At 32.1% G+C, this 26,805-nt stretch overlaps 1 protein-coding gene across 1 annotated transcript; it reads right to left on the bottom strand.

Annotated features, from left to right (window-relative positions):
• Nucleotides 1-15,407: 15,407 nt before the first annotated feature.
• Nucleotides 15,408-25,433, bottom strand: LOC145726440 (uncharacterized). The gene is made up of 23 exons (XM_081975548.1): nucleotides 25,324-25,433; nucleotides 25,111-25,274; nucleotides 24,945-25,054; nucleotides 24,794-24,887; nucleotides 24,167-24,352; nucleotides 24,036-24,105; nucleotides 23,859-23,985; nucleotides 23,630-23,779; nucleotides 23,423-23,491; nucleotides 23,202-23,370; nucleotides 22,969-23,148; nucleotides 22,476-22,641; nucleotides 18,140-18,351; nucleotides 17,974-18,083; nucleotides 17,823-17,916; nucleotides 17,145-17,330; nucleotides 17,014-17,083; nucleotides 16,837-16,963; nucleotides 16,608-16,757; nucleotides 16,401-16,469; nucleotides 16,179-16,347; nucleotides 15,946-16,125; nucleotides 15,408-15,618 (listed from the first exon to the last, which is right to left on the bottom strand). The coding sequence occupies exons 1-23, from the start codon at nucleotides 25,329-25,331 to the stop codon at nucleotides 15,449-15,451; spliced, it is 3,030 nt and encodes a 1,009-aa protein (XP_081831674.1). The 5' UTR covers nucleotides 25,332-25,433; the 3' UTR covers nucleotides 15,408-15,448.
• Nucleotides 25,434-26,805: the final 1,372 nt, after the last annotated feature.

The following is a 26,805-nucleotide window of genomic DNA, read 5'->3' as shown; positions in this document are numbered from 1 at the left end:
AAAGTATATGAACAGTTTCACAAACAACATAATGGCAATAACGTAATTAAAAACGGTAGCTTATATACGAAAAACAGGAGAACGGTTGAAGAACTACAAAAACGGCTAACATCACTAACCTAAGATAACCTAACTAAACTGTCAAAATGACAAACTCGTTATATGATTTTCCTACTTGGGTGCGGTAAAGTGCACTTTTCTGCATTGCAAGATTAATTTACAATAAATGAATAGTAAACCTGCAATTTTGAAGCTTATATTTGTAGAGCAAAAATATCCATTTTTACCTACTTTTTTATGAGATGTTTAAGCAAAGACAAAATGAGTGCCGAAAAGTAACTTTACCGCACTAGTGTGGAAAAGTTACTTTTCCGCACTAATTTTATTTTTCAAAAAAAAAAAACATTTAAATCAAAAAACCATTTAGAAAACCACTAGATTTTTCAATTAAGAATACACTTTTAATCATCTCTTACTATACATTTTCGTTCAATTTAATGAAAAATGATACTTGTAGGAAAAACACATGCGGAAAGCGTTATTCCCGCCCTTTAACTGCTTCTCGTTGGGGAAAGTACCGCTTTCCGCACTTGTTAGGTAAATAACTATTTATCCCCATACACAAAAATGTATGACCAGAAAACCCAGTGTTTTATCACATTATCAAAGACAATAATTAAAATCCCTTGGAAATGGTATATCATGTTTTGGAAAGCAATTTTTTTTACGACCTGGATTATTTCAAATTTGTTATAATTTATTCAAATTTCTTTATAAATTCCTATCCAAAAAGATTATTTTCTAGCACTCTTTGTCGGAAATAATAAAATTGTTTTAACTGACAAGAACTGATGGTGGATAATCACATAATTGAATAAAATGTGGCGGAGAACCGATCATGCAGGAAGAAATCGGTGCCATAACTCTGGTTAGTTCCGCATGGTCGCTGAGGAAATGAAAACGTTCATAAAATCATTCGGATTACGATTTTTAAGTTGATTTACGCGATTTTCACTTTTTTACCCAGTTTTTTTGGTTAATAATCTCAAATTAGTATTAAAATATTTATGCAGAACTAATGATGCCAGAACATTCATAGTCAATGCAAGATTAAATAAGGAAGAGTGAAAAAATCTTTATGTGCTCTCAAAGATGCAGTTGCAGATTTTATAAGTTACATAATACCACAGTTACAACACAATTTTACATTAACACGTTATATTGGGAAAAAATTTTAGTGAATTGACAAAATTTACATTTTTTTGTCACAAAGTCAATATATTTTTTTGTCACAAAGTACAAATTAAAATACTATTAGATTGGATTAGTACGCAAGTTAATGACATACAACTAGGTTATAAAACAGAACAAACAAAAAGAAAAAGTGATTAACTATCATAAAAATTACTAACAAGCCTATTATTTTACGTAATTATATCGTCAACGCTAATTCTAAATAAACAAAAGCTTTTAGAAAATTACATTCTACTGTTTTTCATTAATTAACTTTTTACTACCTAATAAAAGTAAGTAAATAAGTTAACAATGACTTGTGCATGTAGTGCCCATGAATAAAAATAATCCAATATGAGTTTACCTAATAAAACTATACGGACAGAAATGGATGAAATTGCTTGCATTGTTGTTAAATCCAATTTACTGTATCCATTTCAGATCAAATGCGAGTTCTAAAAAGTTGTTATCCTGATCTTATTTACTGTCAAGACTAGGCACAAAAGGCCAAGCAAGGTTACAAAAACTTAACGGTTTTCAAGAGGACAAAAGTGGTTGTACAGGATTGTGTATGTGCGATTATACCGTTTGTTTCGATTTAAAATATCGTGTTACTAGTCAATTAATTAGGTGACCATTAATAAGCTTTTGGAAGTTTTAAAGCTTCTTAGCAGATGGTAAATACAATAATAGTTCTTATTTTAGAGAGGTCAATCCACTTTGATTGCCACAAAGTGTTATGATTAATTTGGATTTGGACTTTCACTACAGATTCAATCAATGTGCATCTCCTTTTACGTAACTCATTAGGACCACCAAGATGATCTAAACAATATTAATTATGTTTATGGCATTTCAACGGTAAATTGAGACTGAAAGTGAAGAGTCTCCCATTTTCATTTTATACTTAAGAGAAACAACCAAAAAAATATTTAGAGTCCGGATTAAAAAGCACTAAAATCGTGAAAAAAAGCGCTTAAAAGCTAATTTTTCTCAAAAAAGCATAAAAATCTGTAAAAAAGCACTATTTCAGAAATGCAAATTTTTTTACTTTTTTTGAATCCAGATTCTAGAATTGAAGCTTTTTAACTGCTTTAGAAGCATACGGAATACGGATTTTAGACTGTTTTGGAAATTTCTGTTCTCAAAATTTGTTTTAACTAGTTGAGGAGCTTTTGGACAGTTTAAAGAGCATATTGAAGGTTCTGGAATTAGAGGCATTTGGAGACTCTTAGACGGTTCTATAATTTTTTGGAAAATTTAGACAATTTTGAAATTTTTTGGAAACTTCTAGACTATAGTTGAAGAGCATTTGGAAGATTTTAGACCGTTTTGAAAAGCTTCCGACGGCTTTAGAAGCATTTTGGAGTTTCTGTAGTGTTTTCAAATCTTTTTAGATTTCTTTAGGAGCATTGAAGGTTCTGAACTACTTTTAAGGCATTTGAAACCTTGTAGAAGGTTCTAGAAACTTTTGGAACCTTTTAAAGTGTTCTAAAAACATACGGAAACTTTTAGACTGTCTTGAAATGATTTGAGAGCTTCTAGACTAGATCAAGAGCATTTGGAGGCTGCTCTAAAAGCTTTTGGAAGGCTTTCGACTGCTTTAAAAGCATTTTGGAGTTATTTCTGTAGTATTTAGTCTTTTTAGACTACTTTAGGAACGTTTGTAGAGAGTTTAAAAAGCATTGAAGGTTTTTGGACTGCTTTTAAAGCATTTGAAATCTTATGCATTGTTCTAGAAACATACGGAAGCTTTTAGACTGCCTTGAAATTTTTTAAGAGTTTCTAGACTAGTTGAAGATCATTTGGAAGCTTTTAGAGCATTCTAAAAGTTTTTGGAAGGCTTTCGACTGCTTGAGAATCATTTTCGAATTTCTGCAGTGTTTTTTTTTTGTAAATTTAATCGTTTTCGAGATATTTTCCTAAAACTACTTAGATGCACTTTTTACCGAAAATTAGTTCAAAAATTGAACACCCTGTACCTTTGTTATTTTTGGGAGTTCAGGGAGGTTTAACCACTCAAAAGAAACGTCCTGAATTTCTCTTTTCAGTGGTGTAGAGCAAAAAATTCTATCCAAAAAATTGTGTACAGGGTGAGCAAAAATAATGACCCACTAACAATTTCGTGCACACCCTGTATTTAGGTTCAAACGTTACGTAGTTTGGTTTAGTGGTCCATTAAGAACAATTTTGCATTCTTGTAGTTTTTATGTAAATCTAACCGTTTTCGAAATATTACGCTTTAATTCGATGCATTAAAATTTCGGTGCATTTAGAAATTTTTTGAATTTTGAAAATTGTCTTTGTGACGTAAAGTGTCATTTGTCAGTGTCATTCAATGGTGCCATGTCTTAAAAACTGTAAAAAATGTCCTAATTTTAAAGTTGGTGACAAAATGGCGGTAGTTACAGCAAAACAGACACCAGATTTGTGTTCTGTTGAGCATTTGAAAAGTGTTTACAGTTTAAAGAGCACTGAAGGTTCTGTACTGCTTTTAAGACATTTGAAACCTTGTAGACGGTTCTAGAAACTTTTGGAAGCTGCTGAACTGCTCTAGAAGCATACGGAAGCTTCTAGACTGACTTCAAATCGTTTGAGAGCTTCTATAGATAAGTTGAAAGCTTTTGCAAGACATTTTGGAGCTTATATAGTGTTTTGGAATGTTTTTACATTTTTTTAGACTACTTTGAAGCATTTGGTCAGTTTAAATTTGTAAATTAATACTTACCCATTTTCCAACAGATAATTGGTAGGTTTTTGTCTTTCAAAAACCTTCAATATATCAATATAGCTTGAAAAGCTTCAATTGTAAATTAACGTAACCAAATAAAACCATACAAAAAATAGCAGCAAATAAGCAAAAAAAAACTAAATTAAGCACAAAAAAAAGAAAAAAAACCTGCCAAATGACGTGTTTTTGCGTAAATCGTTCGCATTAGATGTCAAAAGTTAGCTGCTTTTATTATTTACGAAAAGCAAAATGCCTAGAAATCGGAACTCTAAAAATAATACACGTATTTTTTTTATTTTTCAAAATATGTACTCATTTTGAGACTAAAAAATACAGTATTAAAATCTACATTTTTCCAGTATATGACGTAATAAGTTATTGACCAATGAGGTAAGATATTGCCTTGTAAAGTACGAAGTTTATGTCACTTTGTGCATTGCTACCCTAATAATTGAATCAAAATAAGCTAATACACTGAGTTTCAGTTAAAAAAAACCGTCAGTAAGAAGATTTTCCTTTAAATCACAGAAAAATGTTGATAATTAACGTCAATAAATACTTACAACTAATTCTTTTTTGATGCTATTGGCAACGTTACACTGTGTATCCTTCTCTACCAAAAGTCATAGAAACAGTACATCAATGCTTTCGTTTTCAACCTAACCCTACATATACAAAAGTCAACCTAACCACAATAGTGACGTTAATTATTACACCCAATAGCAACGCTCAAAGTTAGCTACGTCATACTGCCCGCGAACCAATTATGATTTTTGGTTAAAATTAGAAAAATATCCTATTTCTGCACAACTGATTTTTCAAATTTGTGGGATAAGTTCAATAAAAACAAGGGTGCTCTTGTGCTAAAACCTTCTAATTTTTCGTCTAAAATCCAATTGCACAATACGACGAATTTCTAGGTTACAAACAATAGGTTTTCGGTTCTGGGACTGTTAAATATACATTGACCCAGGAATTAACTACGTTTCCTTCGCCTTTATTTCATCGTTCCTATCGTGCGAAGATGTATTGTTCGGGTTGCTAATTTTTTCTTTTTTTTTTAATTAGACGGGCGTTTTAATTGCTATTCGTACACTACGAATAAGATTTTAACTATAATTTCGTGACCGCAAAACGCAAGTTGATTTATAATGTTGCTGTTTTGTTTAGTTAGGAAGTAGTTTCTCCAAAATATGAAAAGTTATTAATTTATTTTAGGTAGTGCTTTATCTTGGTGACGTTTTATTAAGTATAATTAACAAATATCAATCATACTAAAATAATGCTAAAAAAAAACAAATCTCAATCCTTTAAGATGGGTTGTGGATTTTCTCTAGTGTATAAGTATTGCATATTTATGTCAAAAAGATACATTATCAATAGAACTTCTTCTAGATTTAAAATTAGCATAATTACTTTTGTCACTGACTGTTCTTTCAAACTGTGTTTCTGGCAGTTCAAATTTTGGCACCGCTTGTTTCCCTGACTGTACTAAATTTTTCGTGTTTTTTTCACGATTTTGGATGGGAAATTTAATGAGGATTCCAAATATGTGCTTAATAGAGTAATTTTCTCACTCCAACTGGGTTTTACAGGTAATTTTGTTCCTGACTGTTCTTTAAAACTGTGTTTCATGCAATTCAAACTTTGACACCGCTGTTCTCCCTGATTGTACTAAATTTTGTAGTGCTTTTTTACTATTTTGGATTGAAAATTTAATGAGGATTCTAAAAATGTGCTTATTACAGTCATTTTCTCACCACAAGTGGGTTTTACAGGCGATTTTGTCCCTGACTGTTCTTTCAAACTGTGTTTCTGGCAGTTCAAATTTTGACACCGCTTTTCTCCCTGACTGTTCTAAATTTTGTAGTGTTTTTTCACAATTTTGGATGGGAAATTTAATGAGGATTCCAAAAATGTACTTAATACAGTCATTTTCGCACTCCAAATAAGTTTTGGGCAGGCAATTTTGTCCCTGACTGTTCCTTCAAACTGTATTTCTGACAGTTCAAATTTTGGCACCGCTTGTCTCCCTGACTGTACTAAATTTTGTAGTGCTTTTTTACTATTTTGGATTGAAAATTTAATGAGGATTCTAAAAATGTGCTTATTACAGTCATTTTCTCACCACAAGTGGGTTTTACAGGCGATTTTGTCACTGACTGTTCTTTCAAACTGTGTTTCTGGCAGTTCAAATTTTGACACCGCTTTTCTCAATGACTGTCCTAAATCTTGTCGTGTTTTTTCATGATTTTCGATGGAAAATTTAATGAGAATTCCAAAAATGTGTTTAATACAGTCATTTTCTCACTCCAAGTGGGTTTTACAGGTAATTTTGTCCCTGACTGTTCTTTAAAACTGTGTTTCATGCAATTCAAACTTTGACACCGCTGTTCTCCCTGATTGTACTAAATTTTGTAGTGCTTTTTTACTATTTTGGATTGAAAATTTAATGAGGATTCTAAAAATGTGCTTATTACAGTCATTTTCTCACCACAAGTGGGTTTTACAGGCGATTTTGTCACTGACTGTTCTTTCAAACTGTGTTTCTGGCAGTTCAAATTTTGGCACCGCTTGTTTCCCTGACTGTACTAAATTTTTCGTGTTTTTTTCACGATTTTGGATGGGAAATTTAATGAGGATTCCAAATATGTGCTTAATACAGTCATTTTCTCACTCCAAGTGGGTTTTACAGGCGATTTTGTCACTGACTGTTCTTTCAAACTGTGTTTCTGGCAGTTCAAATTTTGACACCGCTTTTTTCAATGACTGTACTCAATTTTGTAGTGTTTATTTATGATTTTGGATGTGAAATTTAATGAAGATTCCAAAAATGTACTTAATACAGTTAAATATCTTTTTCCTGTTTTCTATGATGTATTACAACTTCAGATTTGTTTTGATGATTAGCATTTTATGTAGTTTTGAAGACAGAATACTGTTATATCTTAAATGTCAGTACATTTAGATGGTAATGTAGTTGAAGACGACAACTGTTAGAAATATTTGTGTAGGAGTGGTATCAGGTTACTCACAGAATAGCAAGAGAGTATTATAGAAAGCGCAAATTTCCGCACATGTAGATGCAATGATTTTCCTCACTGTTTTGTCTACTTTTCCGATTAACATTGTTTTCTGGAACGTTCTGTTTTGGTTTGGTGGTTGTGGTAATATCTAAATGGAACAGGATTAACGTGAGATTGTCAGTATTTTATTAATTACAAAATTGTTACAATTCTGGAAATCTTCTAACGCTGTTATTCAGTTATTAGATATGACTAATAACTCCTAGACCGAAATAAAATTTAATTACACTAATTTAAAGCTCCAAAAGCCTTTTAAGGTCTCCTGAGTATGTTCACTTTAACTTGGAGTTAAACTCTAAATTAACAGACATTATTAATTACAGTTCAACATCATATGAACTTTTAACTATAACCTATTTAATTGCTAATCTTTAAAACCACTTTGTCTGATATGTAATCTTTAGCATATCTCGATTACCTATCACTTAAAAAAATTTGTTAGTATTATTATTTTTTAATTTAAATTGCAAATTTGAGAAACAGCTGAAAAATGTTTGTGTAGGAGACTGATGGATAAATGTTAAAATTAATAAATTTTGTTAACTAAATTCTAAATTTATGAAAATACAAGTTATTTGATTAATACGTAAATAATAAATAACATGTAAGATTAACTGCTTCATAACTTATAAAATACAAGATTCCCCCGTGCAAACTATAGAAAAGCGCACAAATTTTGAATAAATTATTGTTTTTAATATAAATGGTCAACATTAATCATAAAAACTATCCAAATAGTCCCAAAAATAATTTATATAACAACTGTAATTTCAACAATTTTACGGAACTTTAATATTTTTTGTATAAAAATTTGGCAATATTGGACAGCAACACCTAATTGATAGTGACAGGTGACAGTCGACTTAGACGTCTAATTAAACAAAAAAATAGGTTAAGTTGATGTCTCAGCCATACTGGAAGTAGGTCTCATAAAAAAAAATACAGTTGATGACGTAACCGCTATTTATGTTGAATTGGATATAGATAAACTCAGGTTAAAATGAACGTTTCGTAATTCTATGAGAAAATGTAAAATTTGCAAAAAATTACCATATTATAACGGACTGTCCCCAAAAAAATGCACTAACCAACTAACTTAAGTAACAAATCCACCTGTCAGGTTATAAACGCCGTTATTACGTTAAGATATTGTAAATTGCGTAAAAATAAGAGTAAATCATTAGAATTAGACCTAAAATTCATGTTGGCATACAAACGTCTCAAATATACTGATTTCACCAGTAAATGGAAAAGCGTTTTCACTTGTAAGGTTATCATTCAGAATGTCATCGAGCACGATGTGTGGTTTGCACATTCTAGGCGACTCAGTGTCGTAAATTACTAAAATTCAACAAATAATGCTAAAAATAATTAAAAAGTAACTACAAAATAACTGGTTCAATGTTTTCGGTGTTCTACACCTTAAAATTCAACTTGTAGACATACCAACAAAAAATAATTAACTTGTTAAATGTATTTATGATAGTTTAAATTGTATCCAAATTTCTATTTTTTCTATTTTATTTTCAAATATCCCCTCTACCTGTTTTTCACATTTTGCTTTTTCCACTTCCACTAGTTTTACTATAAGTATTTGATTGGGATGTATATTTACAAAAATAACATACCACTTTATGTTGTGACACTCTGTATATGTTTGTTTTAGAACTAACCGTGTAATCATAACAAAAAACTTCAGAAAGAGAAACAGTTTTAGTGAATTACTGTATAAATTGCCATTTTTACATAAAAATTCTTCTCAAAATAGTTAAACTCCAAAAAAATTTGTTAAATTAAAGTAACACAGCACCAATGTTTTTGATCACCCTGTATACCAAAAAAGGGTTTAAAAGCTGTTACATTTTGAATGGTTTTCTTAAAAAAATGACAAAAAAACTAAATAATTTTTTTTTTGGTTTAATAATCAATTTGCTTTTTATAATTTTGTTACTTTTGTAGTTTTACAAGTTTCAATCCAAATCAAATTTATTTTTATAATATTTCTTAAATTTTCCTTTAATTTTTTATTTTTCTACCTTATTCTATTTTTTAAATTCTAGGGACTAATAAATACCTTGATAAAAATTCCTAAAATGCCACCCATACAAATTTGAAAACTTCACTTCACAAAGGTATACAGAAAAAACCAGCACAAATTAAATAACAACCATAGAAACGAAGTAGACGCGATGGTACCGTTACAGCACGTGCACCCAACAGAACGGCCGAAGATATACTTCGCCCAAGAAACCGCAACAAACCAATGGGTTCGTGCAAGTGAGAGCAAAAGGAAGGAAGAGTGGATATGGTACCAGCCGAATGCCTTTAGGTGGTACTCGTATTTCCACTACAAGTGTCACTTAATGAGCCGTTGAGTTGATAAAAGTTCAAACCGGCCTACCTTTGACGTTTTCCTTGATCCGTATACGATTTTTCTTATGAGCTTCAATGTTAATTTGATGAATTTTTGATGTGCCGATTTGATATCGACCTTGCGGAAGGACGTTAGAAATTAATTCAATCAAAGAATGATGATTATTTAGATTGAAAAATGTGTAGCCTAACGGTTTTCTAATATTTGAAATGGAAGTAGTTTGTCTCAATGACTGTGTCTGTGTCTCTCTCAGTGTCTGTGCAATTTTTTTTTGAAAAAGCACTGAAATACTTCACGAAAATTGATCAAAATCGTGAAAATTGATCAAAACATGAAAATTGGTCCAAAAACTAAAAAATAGCAAAATCATGAAAATTGGTTCAAAAACTAAAAAATGAGCAAAATCATGAAAATTGATCAAAACATGAAAATTGGTCCAAAAACTAAAAAATAGCATAATCATGAAAATTGGTTCAAAAACTAAAAAATGAGCAAAATCATGAAAATTGGTTCAAAAACTAAAAAATGAGCAAAATCATGAAAATTGATCAAAACATGAAAATTGGTCCAAAAACTAAAAAATGAGCAAAATCATGAAAATTGGTTCAAAAACTAAAAAATGAGCAAAATCATGAAAATTGATCAAAACATGAAAATTGGTCCAAAAACTAAAAAATGAGCAAAATCATGAAAATTGGTTCAAAAACTAAAAAATGAGCAAAATCATGAAAATTGGTTCAAAAACTAAAAAATGAGCAAAATCATGAAAATTGGTTCAAAAACTAAAAAATGAGCAAAATCATGAAAATTGATCAAAACATGAAAATTGGTCCAAAAACTAAAAAATAGCAAAATCATGAAAATTGGTTCAAAAACTAAAAAATGAGCAAAATCATGAAAATTGATTAAAACATGAAAATTGGTCCAAAAACTAAAAAATGAGCAAAATCATGAAAATTGATCAAAACATGAAAATTGGTCCAAAAACTAAAAAATAGCAAAATCATGAAAATTGGTTCAAAAACTAAAAAATGGGCAAAATCATGAAAATTGGTTCAAAAACTAAAAAATGAGCAAAATCATGAAAATTGATCAAAACATGAAAATTGGTCCAAAAACTAAAAAATGAGCAAAATCACGTCGTCTGGATATAATATTTATTCTTTATTTATAAGTAATTCAGCCCCAGCTAGATTATCTTTCTTTCCAAAAAGAAATTTGAAAAACTGGAAATAGAGTCATAAAAATCTGTTTTTTTTTTTGAGTAGTAATTGATTTAGGAATACACATGCAAATTTACGGAAACTTTTATCCGGCTGCAAAGCTGTATTACATTTTGTCGTTTTCCATAATAATACAAAAATTTAAAGTAAAAATCAAAATACCGATTTTTAAGATTTCACTTGACTTTAAAAGACGGTATAATTATTATTACTCTACTGGATTAGATGTTCTATCGAATGGCCATCACGATCACCAGATCTTACACTACTCGATTTCTTTCTATAATGGCTATTTTTAGGAAAATAAAACTCACAATATTGGAGACTTTAGTATATGAATAAAAATAAATAATATTTTTGTTTCAAATAATATTCTTATTGAAAGAAAATCATCAGTTGAAGTTATGCAACTGCAACTATAGTTTTTGTTTAATAAACTGTTCACAATGCGAATACTAAATAGTTTCTTTTAAAGGGAAGTGTGTTACTAAACTTAACAGGAAATAATTGTAAAAATAGTAAACTTTTTAATAAATTACATCACAAGGGTAATCTGTTTATTTTCAGAGAAATAATTGCAATTTACACTACACATAACATACTCATTACTAGCCAGGTGTACCTTTTCTCATTACCGGACGCTAATTCAATTATCTCCGGCATTTCCATTACATTTTATTAAGCTTATTTACTTTAAAAATTAGGACTTTGTTTAGCTTTTGATAGTGGTAATTAATTGTTTAGACTCGAGTTACGATTCTGTTAGGAAAAAGGTAACAAAATGGAGAAATGAGGAAAAGGGTTTGCGTCACAGGTTTGTGCAATCATCGTCGACATTGTAAAAGAGAAATAAAACGCACTTATTACTGTAATAATTACAGGTTAGTACGCAAACAACAATTCCGGAATTACGGCACTTTATTAATGCCAATACGAGATAAGCGAATGCATCTATGAAGATTACCTCCAAACTACCGAGAACGGTGTTATGTTTGTAACTAGCTTATTGGTAAATTTACTTTCATTTTAACATAATTTCAAAATAATATCTTCGATTAGCCGATTACAGTACAGAGTCTACTATTTATTTTAATTCATCAGTCGGATGTAAAGTAAAAGCGAAACTTTTGGTATGAATCTTTGAATGAAGCACTTTCTCTAGTAGGGACATAGTGTAAAGTACATTTTGATGTTCACTAATAGAAACTTTTCTTTTACAAGTGTGACAGGTTATCCACGTACAGATATCATATAATTTAATACAAAATGCAATAAGGTTGACAGTTTTTAGGTTGTTTCCAACACAAATGTCTTTACAGTTATTGTTATTATGTAAGAAATTTGTTTTTATTATACTTAACAGAAAATACTACATTTTCAACTGTTTATAAAATACAGTAAATATGACATTTTCGGAACAGCGCACGGAATTTTTTTCCCGATCCCTCTTTCCGTGCGCTTAATAATAAACATAGATATCCATGATACTAGATATCCTATGGCAACCCGAAGAAAAAAAAAGAAACGAGTAATGTGTCTATAGCAACGATTTATTTATTAATGACAAATTTTATTTTCTGTCAGTGAAAATTAAGTATTTATGTATTTATTACATTTTGCAAAATGAATTCAGATTGTGAAGAAAATCGGGATATTCCCGAAAATATCTTACAACGAGCGGCAGAAGTGAGTGCAGATTTATTACCAGTGAAATCCAGGTTGAGATATGAACAAGAATATAACAGTTTTACCGAATGGCGGACTCAGAAACAAATCAAAATTGTGAGTGACGATATTCTTTTAGTATATTTTTCTGAAAAAGCCAACACTATGAAATCCTCCACTTTATGGAGTCGATTCTCTATGTTAAAGAGTTGTTTGGCAATAAAAGAAAATACTCACCATCAATATCCAAAAACGACAAGCTGTAGGATATACCTATACCAAAGAAATCCAAGATTCTTACAGCAGAACAAGTAACCAAATTTTTATGTGAAGCTTCAGATGGAGAATATCTACTAGCAAAAGTAATTTTAGTGTTTGGCATCTTCGGTGCATGCCGCAGAGATGATTTAATACGTTTGAGTTTAGATGATGTGGAAGATAATGGGCGTTTCCTTGTCGTGTTCTTACGAGATGGAAAAACTCACAGGTCAAGAAGTTTTACCATTACCAATGAAAATTGCAAATTCGATCCCTGTACAATTTACCGTAAATACGCAGATCTCCGCCCTAAACATATGGAGAGTAGAAGATTATTTGTTGCATACCGAAACCAAAGATGTTACGCTCAACATGTTGGGTGCCATACTATCAGTGGTATTCCAAAACTTGTTGCAAAATACCTAAAACTAAAAAATCCCGAAGAATATACCGGACATGGGCTAAGGCGCTCTTCGGCAACCATGTTGGTGATTTGCTCACTTTGAAAAGACACGGAGGATGGCTTTCTTCCAATGTAGCAGAAGGATATATAGAAGAGTCCATACAAAGAAAAATTGAAGTATCACGGAAGTTGTTTAGCCCTTGTAACTTGGAAACTACAACATCTGTAACAGTCAATCAAGAGAACCAAAGCACACACGAACACTCCGCTTCAACATCTTTAGCAGAGTCTTTAGTTCAACAAAAAGAAATGCAAAAGGGATTGAGCTTCAACAATAATACGAATTGTACAATAAATATTACTATTAATAATAACGGTTCTGTCCAAAATTAATTTTCTTAGAATTACCTACTTGTATTTTTTTTGTTAATTTGAGTTGTATGTACTTACATTTTTACTGTTTTAAAAATAAAAATAAATATTCCCGATTTTCTTAATAATTTTTTGCGATATTTTTTGTTTATGTTGATTTCTGGTACCTAAGTATAATAAAAAATATCGTTCATTACTCGTCCAGAAATGGATTTTCCGTTCTTGCATGACTTCCCGTGTTCGGCTGCGCCTCACACGAGAATTTGTCACGCGTGCACGGAAAAATCCTCATTTCTGTACTGGTAATGAATTTGTTAGAAATTCAAACTGTGCACTCATGTTTTCCTAAATTTGTAGCTTAGTCTGAAACAAACAAAACAAAAAACTTTTTATTAAAACACCCATAATGGTAACTTTCTACAAAAATGATATTATAGTAATGACAAGACAATTTTAGTTGCTGCTTCATATGGGTCATTTTACAAGCGGTTGGGTTCTGTTCCATGAAATTACATTTTAAAATTAATCGCTACTATCTCTGATCTGTAGTCCGTCTAATTACCCTTTTAACGGCCTAACCAGAGCTTAATTAAAGGTTTGATTGAACAAATATTACACTAACATGGTCCATTTAGTCAAGACATTATGGTCAATTTTATTTTTCGATTTGCCATTAATGAGAAATTGTGAAAAAGGAAAGGGAATGAAGGGTGGTTTTGTTAAACAACTTTCATTATTTCTGCGTATAAGATATTGCATAAACTGTTCTCGATTATGGCAGCTGTATGATTAAGTTTGTCGATACGATTTTGTAGCGAATCAGTAGTGAAGGGCAGAAAAGAAGTCTATTATAGTTATGCAACCCAAGATTTTTGTGAATGTTTGTAACTTTTCTATTTGGACCCTTGTAGATTTTACTAAAGCGACTTTAGAAAAAGGATAAAAAATACTACAAAATGAGCTAAAACTGGCCTCTCTACCTTTTTATGTTACCGAGATATTTACATTCAAAAAGTAGTAAAAAAAGACTCCTAATACCCACCCCCCACCCATTCTTTCCATTTTTTTGAAAAATAACAAATTTTAAAGTGCTTTTTCTGTACTTATTGCACTTAGTTTTGAGGTCCCTTGGTATAAATATGCTCTTTGATACGCATTGGAACCCTCCTAGAGCAAAATAAAAAATTGCCAAAATTGCACTTTTTGCAAAAACGGTATTTTTTTAATTTTTGAATAATTGTAACTTTTTTATTTGAACACTCATAGATTTCACTAAAACGACATTAGAAAGAGGACAAAAAATACTACCCAATGGGTCGAAAACTTGCCTCTCTAGCTCCTCATGTTACCGAGATATTTAATTTCAAAAAGTAGTAAAAAAAAACTCCTAAAACCAAATTCCCCCAATTCTTTCAATTTTTTTGAAAAATTAAAAATTTTAAAGTGCTTTTTTTGTACTTATTTCCCCTAATTTAAGGGTTTTTGGTATAAATATTCCCTTTTGCTGTGCATTGGAACATTCCTGGAGCAAAATTAAAAAGTGTCAAAAGAGCACTTTTTGCAAATATGCAATTCTATTTTTTTTTAATTTTTTTCAAACCTGCCTACTTACAGCTTTGATTATGTCTTCCAAGTTGTTTATTTTAAGTGGAACACCCTGTATATTATTATATGTCTGAATACACGTATCGATTTCAAGTATTTTTCATATATCATAATCTATATCCATTTGCAAGGGTTTTCAAGATATTGACGTTTTATAAATGACATTTTTTCAGATTTTTAAGCATTTTCAGATCTATCATTTGATTGAGTTTTGATAGTTGACAAAATATTTCTAGTCTGTGTGTAAATTTTCCAATACGATCACGAAATAGATCGCAAAAAAAATTCAGATAGGAACATGCAAGTCGTTGTTTTGCTCAATCTCATTCTGGTTGGGAGCTATGACACTCTAAAATCCGAAAATGTCATTTTAAAACGTCCATATCTCAAAAACCGTTGGAGATAAATAAATGTTATGATAGATAGTTAGTTTGAAGGAAATTTTAAGAAATCAAACTACCAATTCACTTTGATATATTAACATTCATATTACGACTATTACATTTTCCAAACTCTCTTCTTGACTCTAACTCTGCACGCATCCACTGGTCTCACCGATATGTCCATTTTAATTTTGAAAGTTTCCACTTTTCCATCAGCATCAATTTCAAAACGTTGCAACAAATTGCAGGCAAATACCTTTAAAGCGTACATTGCCATGGTTTTCCCTATAAAAATCAAGAAAAAAGTGACACGAATAAATCGATTAAATTTGTTAAGTCGACTCAAAAAAATATCAGAAGCGAGAGAATTTTCGCGATAAGCAATCAGGAAAGTTTCAAACCAATCAATCTCGGAAAATGCTCCCATTAAAAGCCGTTAAAGAGCACGTTACATCTAAAAGGCAAAAGTTTCTGTCATTATAAGAGTTCTAACGAAAGTTAATAGTTTGCGCAAGAATTGAATTTCCAGAAGTTTGGGATAATACTTTAAACGCCAGCAAATGAGAAAAGTTTGAAACTTTTAAACATTTACTGCAGATTTTCGCGACTTACCTATACAACTACGCTGCCCAACACTAAACGGAATGTAAGCGTAATTAGGCCGTTTTGCTTCAGCTTCGGGCAGAAAGTGTTCTGGGTAGAAAGAGTTTGGTTTTTCCCAATATTCCGGATCCCTTTGTATAGAGAATGTTGAAACTACAAGAGCAGCACCCTTAGGAATAACCCAATCATCTGCAATAAAAATAATTATCCATACTATAGACTTTAGGTAGAAAACAACTGACCCAACAGAAAGTCTTCTGAACAATTTCGTGCTATGATAGGAGCAGCAGGGTACAATCTCAACACCTCTTTTAAACACATATTAATGAATATTAGTTTAGGAACATCGTCAGCAGTTACTGGCCTTGGAGTATCACCAAGTATATCTCGAACTTCTTGAGCTGCTTTCTCCTTCAAAACAAACATTTTTTGCAAAAACTGTTGTAAAATAAATCAAGTTTAACCTGGTATTCTGGATACATTCCCATGCAAACAGCAAAAAACGCAGATATCTGACTGATGGTATCTTCAGCCTATAAAATATTAAACTTTCTATTTTATTTGAAAAATTGTATTGGTGAGTTTATTAAGTTTAAAGCCTAGATAATGTAACGGTTGAGAAAACTGTCTCACGCAACAATCTCACATTTCCACAAAAGGTTGCTACTTACAGCAGCATATAAAGTTAAAATATGATCGATAAAACGTTCTTCCGTAAAAAAATCGGGGTTTTCGTCAGCATAATCAACCATGGAGTCGATGATCGCGTGAAACTGGTCTGGGTTTGGCGTATTCCTTCTGTTGAACGCATCTACCATCATCTATTTCAGAGAAAATTAGCTGTCATAAGCATACTCAAATGTAAACAGATCTTTGATAGAAGGAAAATCAATTACTTACGATTTTCCCAATACGTCGAATAATCTGCTTGAATCTGTCCTGTTTCTCTTTGATCGGGGAAAAATTGAAAATAAAGTCGACATGATGCCACGCTTTCGCCATTCTAGTAAATGCCACTTCATAACAACTGAAAGTAATTGATGTCTTTTTTCTGTAGTTTTTTGGGCATTATCTTACCTCATCATTGATTCATCGAATTCAGAAGTCCCAGTTATCTGACTGCGATCTTTGGATCCCAATATAACTTCTAAACGACAGTAAATCACCCGGTTAACTTTTATGAAAGTAAAAAAAGGTTTAGAGCTAACCTTTAATGTAATCGGCAATACAAGGGTGAATATAGTGAAAGATGTCGAAGGCCGGACCTCCCACTTTGCTTTCCATGTTTTTCATGCAAATTTCAATGTGCGTGTTTAGGATATCCAGAGTTTTTTGAATAAAGCTTAAGTCGAGCATACGTTGTAGTACTTTCCGATCTGATTTTATGTGAGAACCTAAAAACATATCAGATTTTAATCATTTTTATACTACTGACACATTTACACTATTTTAAAAAGCGAAATTAGTCAATTAATTCATATTCCAAAATGTTATTTTTTCTAACTTTTGTAATATTGTCATTCTAATATACAGCTTGGAGAGATTTAGATCGGTTGGCCAGATTAGGTAACGAAATCTATTACTCGACACTTAGTTTTTCACATTTTTACATATCAGAGGTGATTCGCATTTATTATGCACACAGCTTTTTATACTTTCTACCTAAAAGTGTAGTTCTGAGTAGAAAAACATTCGGACATTTTCCTTTGGTGGCTTATCAAATACTTTCGAAATAGATGTAGACAAAATTAAGTTGTTTTTCCTGTTACCCATTTTTGCATATTATTAAAATAATATTAAGCAGAATATGTGATCAGAAATGCTGAATGAAGTATGGATAAAACATTTTGATGAATATATTTTATAAAACTGCACAAAATACTTACCATTGCCAGAGATAAGGCCTTCTCCCAAGAAAATTTTGGGAAACTTATAAATTCCTTCAAATTTATGGAAGAATTTTGAAGAAGGCAGAATTTTCTATAATATGCAAATAACGTTATAATGATACATCAAAATATCAAAAAATATTCCAACCTCTACGTGTTTTGGATTGGGTGTTACCACCAGCAACAACGGGCCTAACCAAAACCGGATAGGACCTGGTGAATATGCACTAACTAACTTATGAATTCTCCATAAAATTTCTGAAAAAATGTTTTCCTTTATTAATTATGTAATTGGACAGACAAGGTAATTATACTTTCGTTTTTGCACATTAAAGATAAGGCATTGCCAAAAATTGGCACTCTAGGAGGTCCAACCATTTTGGTGGCAGCCAAATATAAATGTCGTCTCTTCCATTGGTATGAAACCATAAATATTACAAACACCCAAAAGCAAAAGAATAATAAAGACGACGTAACTCTGAAATAAACGATATAAAGCTGGCAATTATGGTGATGAAAACTTACCCTAACATGTTTGGCCTACTTCAAATTTGCAACTAAATAAACTAAATTGACATCTAAAACGTTTACATACTAAATCATTAAAACCCAACACCACTTGTGATGGTCATTTAATGCTAATTAGTGAATAAAAAATAAACAGGGTGTTTCACGATAAATGCGACATATTACAAGGCTTAATAGTGCATCAGAAAATAAAACAAAAAGGCAATGTTTTCATAGCTCCAAAACTTTTCACTTGAAAAACATAATACGAAAAGAAAAGCATGTTTCTTACTGTTTAAAGATATTGAGTTGGTTGATTCTTTGTTTTTTTTATAATTTTTTTAATCGTGGGTGTATTAATCCTGGAACACCCTGTATACAGTTTGTCATATTAAATACCAGTCATTTTTCAAAGCTTAAGTACTCACTTCACGTACAGTGCGGTCGTAAAATGCACTTTTACGGCTCTACGTCCGAAAAAAAAATACAGGGAAAAAATAAATTAACAATCACTATGTCACCGTCTACGCTTATTATTGCTTGCTGGTTACGATTCTCTATGTGACCACTGTGTGCACCAATTACAGCAGTACACCCATCCATATCAGTACAGCAATCTTCGTCTCCCAATTTCATTTTTGCGTAAATGAAAAAATGGAAAATATTTCTGACAAGAGTCAGTCTATTATTTAACGTCACATCAGCAATGCATAATCAGCAAACTTAACGATAAACGTCACCGTGATTGCTAGACGCTTCTCATTTTATTTATCAAAAATTAAGAATTTCTAAATAAATATCGTTTGAACAAAAAAATTTGTGTACACCTCGGCCGTGAAATAATTTTTTCGTCCTCAAGATTGTTGTCCTCGGCCGTAAGACGGCCTCGGACGCCAAACTTTCTTTCGGCCGAAAAAATACCATTATTTACAACCATATATGTAATGCTGTCATTACTAACGTCATTGAAGGTTAGGAAGTATCATATTGCGCACCTCTACTTCCCGCCCTCACTTCCCGCCCTCACTTCCCGCCCTCATTTCCCGCCCTCTAAAATTGTGTGATTGTCAATATTTTTGAAAAAAAAAAATGATGATTGAATCAATTTTTTTTTAATGTCAGATAAAGTCGGATCGATATTCAGTTCGCATATAATAAATTGAGAAAAATGTCCTGGATTACAACTCGAATTGTATGCATTCTAACGGTTATAATGCCTATAATACATTACAATACTAAAATTAACATGATCTAAACTAAAACACACTACTTATTGAAATTAATGGTTACATTTGAATTATTATAAGTGTTTATAGAAATATTTAGGCCAATACCAGCACTGGCGTCTCCAACAGTTGTCTCTTTGGTCGACAAATTAATTTGCTGCTGAATGACTGAGGTTTGTGAACTACTTGCAACAGCTTCAGAAGACATGGCACGTTGGGACAGCATAACGGCAGTTTTGGTTTTATTCTCCATTGAGCTATCCACATAACCTTCTGCCACAGTACTAGATTTCCATCCTCCCAGCCTTTTTAATTGGAGTACATTTGCTCCACGGTTGGCAAGTAACGTAGCGGCGGTTCTTCTTAGAACGTGGCCTGTAAAGCCTTTCGAGTTCTCTAAATTCAAAAAAGTAGCAATTTTTTGGGAATAATTAGCTATTGTATTGTGTCCAATTGGTTGATTTCTTGCTATTCCTCCTCTAAGCTGAACAAAAAGTCTATCGATTTCTATGTTTTCTCTCAAATTTATGTAATCTCGAACGATCTTCACCCATATTGGATCAGTAATGAGAAATGATCTACTTGTATGTGTTTTAGAATCTGGAATCTTAACCGAAATTTTTTCTTCAAAAAAAGTAACATCCAACATTTTCATTTTCACTAATTCGTCCGTCCGACAAGCTCCAGATACACCTATTATTAATGCGACCTAAAACAATAAGAAGAATATAATACCATAATAACTGTGCACTTGTATAAGCTCAAACACTATTTTTTTAAAATACCTATTTAAAGATCACAAATATCTTACCTTTATCGGTGGAAGATTATTTGGAGCTTCGTTTAAAAAATCCTCTATATTTTTCCTACAAAATACGTTCGATTTTTTGGGCCTGAAGCCCACATTTTGAAGTTTTAGAAAGGCCAGCAGTTTCCCATGTTTTGAAATATCAGTTTTTTCTTCAATTTGTAGCATCGTTCGTGTCATACTGTACATTGCCCACAAAGTGGACGGCTTATTTTGTCTGGATTGTTCTCCAAAATATGTTAAGAGTACACTTTCGGAACTGGTATTCTTCTTTTTTTCTTCGCACCACTTCCTGTATAATTCAATAGCTTTTAGGTAGCGATGCTTACTTTTCTCTGGCACCAAGCCGTGTGCTAATGCGTCAGCAGCCTGTCGTATTTCTGGCGGGGTACACGTCAATTCTTCACCGCAGGACATTTTTCTCAATTTATTAATCCGGAAATGAATATCGATCTAACTTTTTCTGACATTTATTTATACTGGTGAGTTGTTTACCACATAGCTACGGTAACAATATACCTGATTGATTATTCTGAGAAAAATGCCTGCTTGGTAGTTTTTTGTTAAATGTAATATTCTAGATATGTTCAGAATGAAACAATGATTTGTAAATTTTGATAGAAATATGATGGTTATAAATAAAATAGTATACAAACCTCGGTAGGAAGTTTCATTCCTGTCTCGAGATCCTAGCTAAACCTCGACGCTTCGCGTCTCGGCTATCTAACTAATCTCTCGACAGTAATGAAACTCTTTCCACCTCGTTGTGTAATATACTATTTTATTAAAACTTGATATGACATGTGGTTGATAGATGTAGTGTAACAAGTAGTGACAGTTTTGCTTAACTGTACGAGTTAGAATGTATGATGAAGGCTTCGATTCGAGGTTTCTTTGTTGGTTGAAAGCGACTCTTGCTTTCTCTATTCTACACTCTGATCTCCTGTGAGTGTCTGCAATTATCATTGATCATGGTTCGCAGATAGGTAAACTGTGCTACTCTGTCTACTGGTGTGAATCACTATATCATCTGCATACCGCATGTTGTTCATTCGTTCTCCATTCAGTAAAATTCCTATGTCGGTACCGACCAAAAAAAAATATGACTTTTGCCGTGCATTGGAACCCTTATGAAGCAAAATACAAATTTGCCAAAATTGCACCTTTGACTGAAATAGATATTTATGTATTAAGCTCAAAAAGTATGACGTTTATGCTCTGAGAATGACGTTTCCACTTCACTTTGTGTCGCGCAGCAATCATTCGAAAGCATAAAAGTCACATTGTGGGCGTAATACATACAATATTTTTTCTACAAACATCGCTAAATATCTAATACAACTAAACTTACTGCGTAGGTACTCAAAAACAGGATCAAAACTATACACAATTGAATACTGACATCAAACTGGTGACACTGACATTTCCAATAATGGCATGCATTGTGGCCGTTGCTCTGGACAGCAAGCGAAAAAATTTTTATCGCTCGCTACCCTAGGCAACGCGCGATAAAGTAAACTCCTCAGTAAAGGGTAACTTTTCGTTGAGATTTGGAAGCGAAAAATGCATCATTATTGAATGTTTGTAGAAAAATGAAATTTTTCCAATATTTGAATGATTGTAACTTTTTTATTTGAACTCTTGTAGATTTCGCTAAAACGCCATTAGAAAGAGGATAAAAAATACTACAAAATGAGCCTTAACTGGACTCTCTAACTCATCATGTTACCAAGAGATTGAATTTTAAAAAGAAGTAAAAAAGACAATTTTTTCAATTTTTTTTTTAAGCATTTTCAGATCTATTATTTGATTGAATTTTGACAGGTGACAAAATATTTATAGTCTGTGTGTAAATTTTCCAATACGATCACGAAAGAGATCGCAAAAAAAAATTCAGACAGGAACATGCAAGTCGTTGTTTTGCTCTATATCATTCTGGTTGGGAGCTATGACACTCTAAAATCCGAAAATGTCATTTTAAAACGTCCATATCTCAAAAACCGTTGGAGATAAATAAAGGTTATGATAGATAGTTAGTTTGAAGGAAATTTTAAGAAATCAAACTACCAATTCACTTTGATATATTAACATTCATATTACGACTATTACATTTTCCAAACTCTCTTCTTGACTCTAACTCTGCACGCATCCACTGGTCGCACCGATATGTCCATTTTAATTTTGAAAGTTTCCACTTTTCCATCAGCATCAATTTCAAAACGTTGCAACAAATTGCAGGCAAATACCTTTAAAGCGTACATTGCCATGGTTTTTCCTATAAAAATCAAGAAAAAAGTGACACGAATAAATCGATTCAATTTTTAAAGTCGACTCAAAAAAATATCAGAAGCGAGAGAATTTTCGCGATAAGCAATCAGGAAAGTTTCAAACCAATCAATCTCGGAAAATGCTCCCATTAAAAGCCGTTAAAGAGCACGTTACATCTAAAAGGCAAAAGTTTCTGTCATTATAAGAGTTCTAACGAAAGTTAATAGTTTGCGCAAGAATTGAATTTCCAGAAGTTTGGGATAATACTTTAAACGCCAGCAAATGAGAAAAGTTTGAAACTTTTAAACATTTACTGCAGATTTTAGCGACTTACCTATACAACTACGCTGCCCAACACTAAACGGAATGTAAGCGTAATTAGGCCGTTTTGCTTCAGCTTCGGGCAGAAAGTGTTCTGGGTAGAAAGAGTTGGGTTTTTCCCAATATTCCGGATCCCTTTGTATAGAGAATGTTGAAACTACAAGAGCAGCACCCTTAGGAATAACCCAATCATCTGCAATAAAAATAATTATCCATACTATAGACTTTAGATAGAAAACAACTGACCCAACAGAAAGTCTTCTGAACAATTTCGTGCTATGATAGGACCAATAGGGTACAATCTCAACACCTCTTTTAAACACATATTAATGAATATTAGTTTAGGAACATCGTCAGCAGTTACTGGCCTTGGAGTATCACCAAGTATATCTCGAACTTCTTGAGCTGCTTTCTCCTTCAAAACAAACATTTTTGCAAAAACTGTTGTAAAATAAATCAAGTTTAACCTGGTATTCTGGATACATTCCCATGCAAACAGCAAAAAACGCAGATATCTGACTGATGGTATCTTCAGCCTATAAAATATTAAACTTTCTATTTTATTTGAAAAATTGTATTGGTGAGTTTATTAAGTTTAAAGCCTAGATAATGTAACGGTTGAGAAAACTGTCTCACGCAACAATCTCACATTTCCACAAAAGGTTGCTACTTACAGCAGCATATAAAGTTAAAATATGATCGATAAAACGTTCTTCCGTAAAAAAATCGGGGTTTTCGTCAGCATAATCAGCCATTGAGTCGATGATCGCGTGAAACTGGTCTGGGTTTGGCGTATTCCTTCTGTTGAACGCATCTACCATCATCTATTTCAGAGAAAATTAGCTGTCATAAGCATACTCAAATGTAAAGAGATCTTTGACAGAAGGAAAAACAAATACTTACGATTTTCCCAATACGTCGAATAATCTGCTTGAATCTGTCCTGTTTCTCTTTGATCGGGGAAAAATTGAAAATAAAGTCGACATGATGCCACGCTTTCACAATTCTAGTAAATGCCACTTCATAACAACTGAAAGTAATTGATGTCTTTTTTCTGTAGTTTTTTGGGCATTATCTTACCTCAGCATTGATTCATCGAATTCAGAAGTCCCAGTTATCTGACTGCGATCTTTGGATCCCAATATAACTTCTAAACGACAGTAAATCACCCGGTTAACTTTTATGAAAGTAAAAAAAGGTTTAAAGCTAACCTTTAATGTAATCGGCAATACAAGGGTGAATATAGTGAAAGATGTCGAAGGCCGGACCTCCCACTTTGCTTTCCATGTTTTTCATGCAAATTTCAATGTGCGTGTTTAGGATATCCAGAGTTTTTTGAATAAAACTTAAGTCGAGCATACGTTGTAGTACTTTCCGGTCTGATTTTATGTGAGAACCTAAAAACATATCAGATTTTAATCATTTTTATACTACTGACACATTTACACTATTTTAAAAAGCGAAATTAGTCAATTAATTCATATTCCAAAATGTTCTTTTTTCTAACTTTTGTAATATTGTCATTCTAATATACAGCTTGGAGAGATTTAGGTAGGTTGGCCAGATTAGGTAACGAAATCTGTTACTCGACACTTAGTTTTTCACATTTTTACATATCAGAGGTGATTCGCATTTATTATGCACACAGATTTTTATACTTTCTACCTAAAATGGTAGTTCTGAGTAGAAAAACATTCGGACATTTTCAGAAATTCCTTTGGTGGCTTATCAAATACTTTCGAAATAGATGTAGACAAAATTGTTTGACAAAATGCTGAATGAAGTATGGATAAAACATTTTGATGAATATATTTTATAAAACTGCACAAAATACTTACCATTGCCAGAGATAAGGCCTTCTCCCAAGAAAATTTTGGGAAACTTATAAATTCCATCAAATTTATGGAAGAATTTTGAAGAAGGCAGAATTTTCTATAATATGCAAATAACGTTATAATGATACATCAATATATCAAAAAATATTCCAACCTCTACGTGTTTTGGATTGGTTGTTACCACCAACAACAACGGGCCTAACCAAAACCGGATAGGACCTGGTGAATATGCACTAACTAACTTATGAATTCTCCATAAAATTTCTGAAAAAATGTTTTCCTTTATTAATTATGTAATTGGACAGACAAGGTAATTATACTTTCGTTTTTGCACATTAAAGATAAGGCATTGCCAAAAATTGGCACTGTAGGAGGTCCAACCATTTTGGTGGCAGCCAAATATAAATGTCGTCTCTTCCATTGGTATGAAACCATAAAAATTACAAACACCCAAAAGCAAAAGAATAATAAAGACGACGTAACTCTGAAATAACTCCGACATAAAGCTGGCAATTATGGTGATTACAACTTACCCTAACATGTTCGGTCCTACTTCAAATTTGCAACTAAATAAACTAAATTGGCATGTAAAACGTTTACATACGAAATCATTAAAATCCAACACCACTTGTGATGGTCAAGTAATGCTAATTAGTGAATAAAAAATAAACAGGGTGTTTCACGATAAATGCGACATATTACAACGCTTTATAGTGCATCAGAAAATAAAACAAAAAGGCAATGTTTTCATAGCTCCAACACTTTTCACGAAAAGAAAAGCATGTTTCTTACTGTTTAAAGATATTGAGTTGGTTGATTCTTTGTTTTTTTTATATTTTTTTTAATCGTGGGTGTATTAATCGTGGAACACCCTGTATACAGTTTGTCATAGATAGATAGATAGATAATAGCTTTTTTTTAAAACAAATAATTACAGGGTAATTATGTTTAAACATGTCAAAGAAGAAAAAAATTATCTAGTATCAGTGGATAGATGTATACATATTTAACTTATTGCTAAGAACGTTGCACTTTTTGAAAGAACTCCTCAAAATTGTAAGGTTCGATGAAAACGAGAAGATTAAACAAATCCTTTTTAAACTTACCCAAACCTTGTGTTTCTCGTAGCTTTCTAGGTAAAGTATTAAAGCATTTTATTGAAAAATATGTACACTGTTTTTCAGTTAAAGTTAACTTGTGTTGGGGAAGGTTGTACTGATTCTGACTGCCTCTTGTGTTGTGTGAGTGATTGACTAAGAAACGTTCAAATAAATTTGGATTTCGTTTTAAAAACAATATGTGTTCAAAAATAGATATCGCTGGCAAAGTTAGAAGATCATTATTTCTAAATGCATTTCGACAAGTAGTTAACGGTGGCGACTTGGTGATTATTCTTAGTGCGACTTTTTGGTTAGTGAACAGCAAGCTTATGATAGTGCTGTTTCTCCAGAATATGATATTGAATTTAAGCAATGAATACACTGTTCCATAATAAGCAATTCTTAATGTGTCTAAGCTACAGTGTTTAGCTAAAATTTTTTTTAGTTTTTAGCTAAAAACTGTACGTCAGGCCAGCATCTACCTGCAGCCCCAATAGTTTGGTATTATTACTTATAGGTACAGTGTTAGTCTTGAGAGTTATGCTTTCTGGAAGTTCCACCAAATTATTACTCGTTTTGAAAATGATACACTGGGTTTTATCCATATTTACAGTAAGATGACAACATTTTGGCACCTGCCTTTTAATTTAAAATTAGTGAATAAATTATTTTTTTGTTCAAACGGACGTGAAGTACTCACTTCACGTACAGTTTAGCGGCCGTGAAATGCACTTTTACGGCTCTACGGCCGAAAAAAAAATACAGGAAAAAAGTAAATTAACAATCACTATGTCACCGTCTACGCTTATTATTGCTTGCTGGTTACGATTTCTCTATGTGACCACTGTGTGCACCAATTACAGCAGTACACCCATCCATATCAGTACAGCAATCTTCGTCTCCCAATTTCATTTT

Source organism: Ips typographus, linkage group LG1 (genome assembly GCF_016097725.1).
Source record: "Ips typographus isolate SLU linkage group LG1, UJ_Ityp_2.0, whole genome shotgun sequence".
Lineage (NCBI taxonomy): Eukaryota > Metazoa > Arthropoda > Insecta > Coleoptera > Curculionidae > Ips > Ips typographus.
Note: the sequence above shows the minus strand (reverse complement) of the source record. Positions and strands in the feature narration are given on the sequence as shown.

Bases quoted from the DNA above. Each gene is read 5' to 3' on its own strand.
- LOC145726440 (XM_081975548.1), bottom strand. The intron at 24,106-24,166 runs GTTAGCTTTAAA...ACTGTCGTTTAG, and splicing joins TATTGCCGATTACATTAAAG to AAGTTATATTGGGATCCAAA. The intron at 23,780-23,858 runs GTAAGTATTTGT...TCTCTGAAATAG, and splicing joins TTCGACGTATTGGGAAAATC to ATGATGGTAGATGCGTTCAA.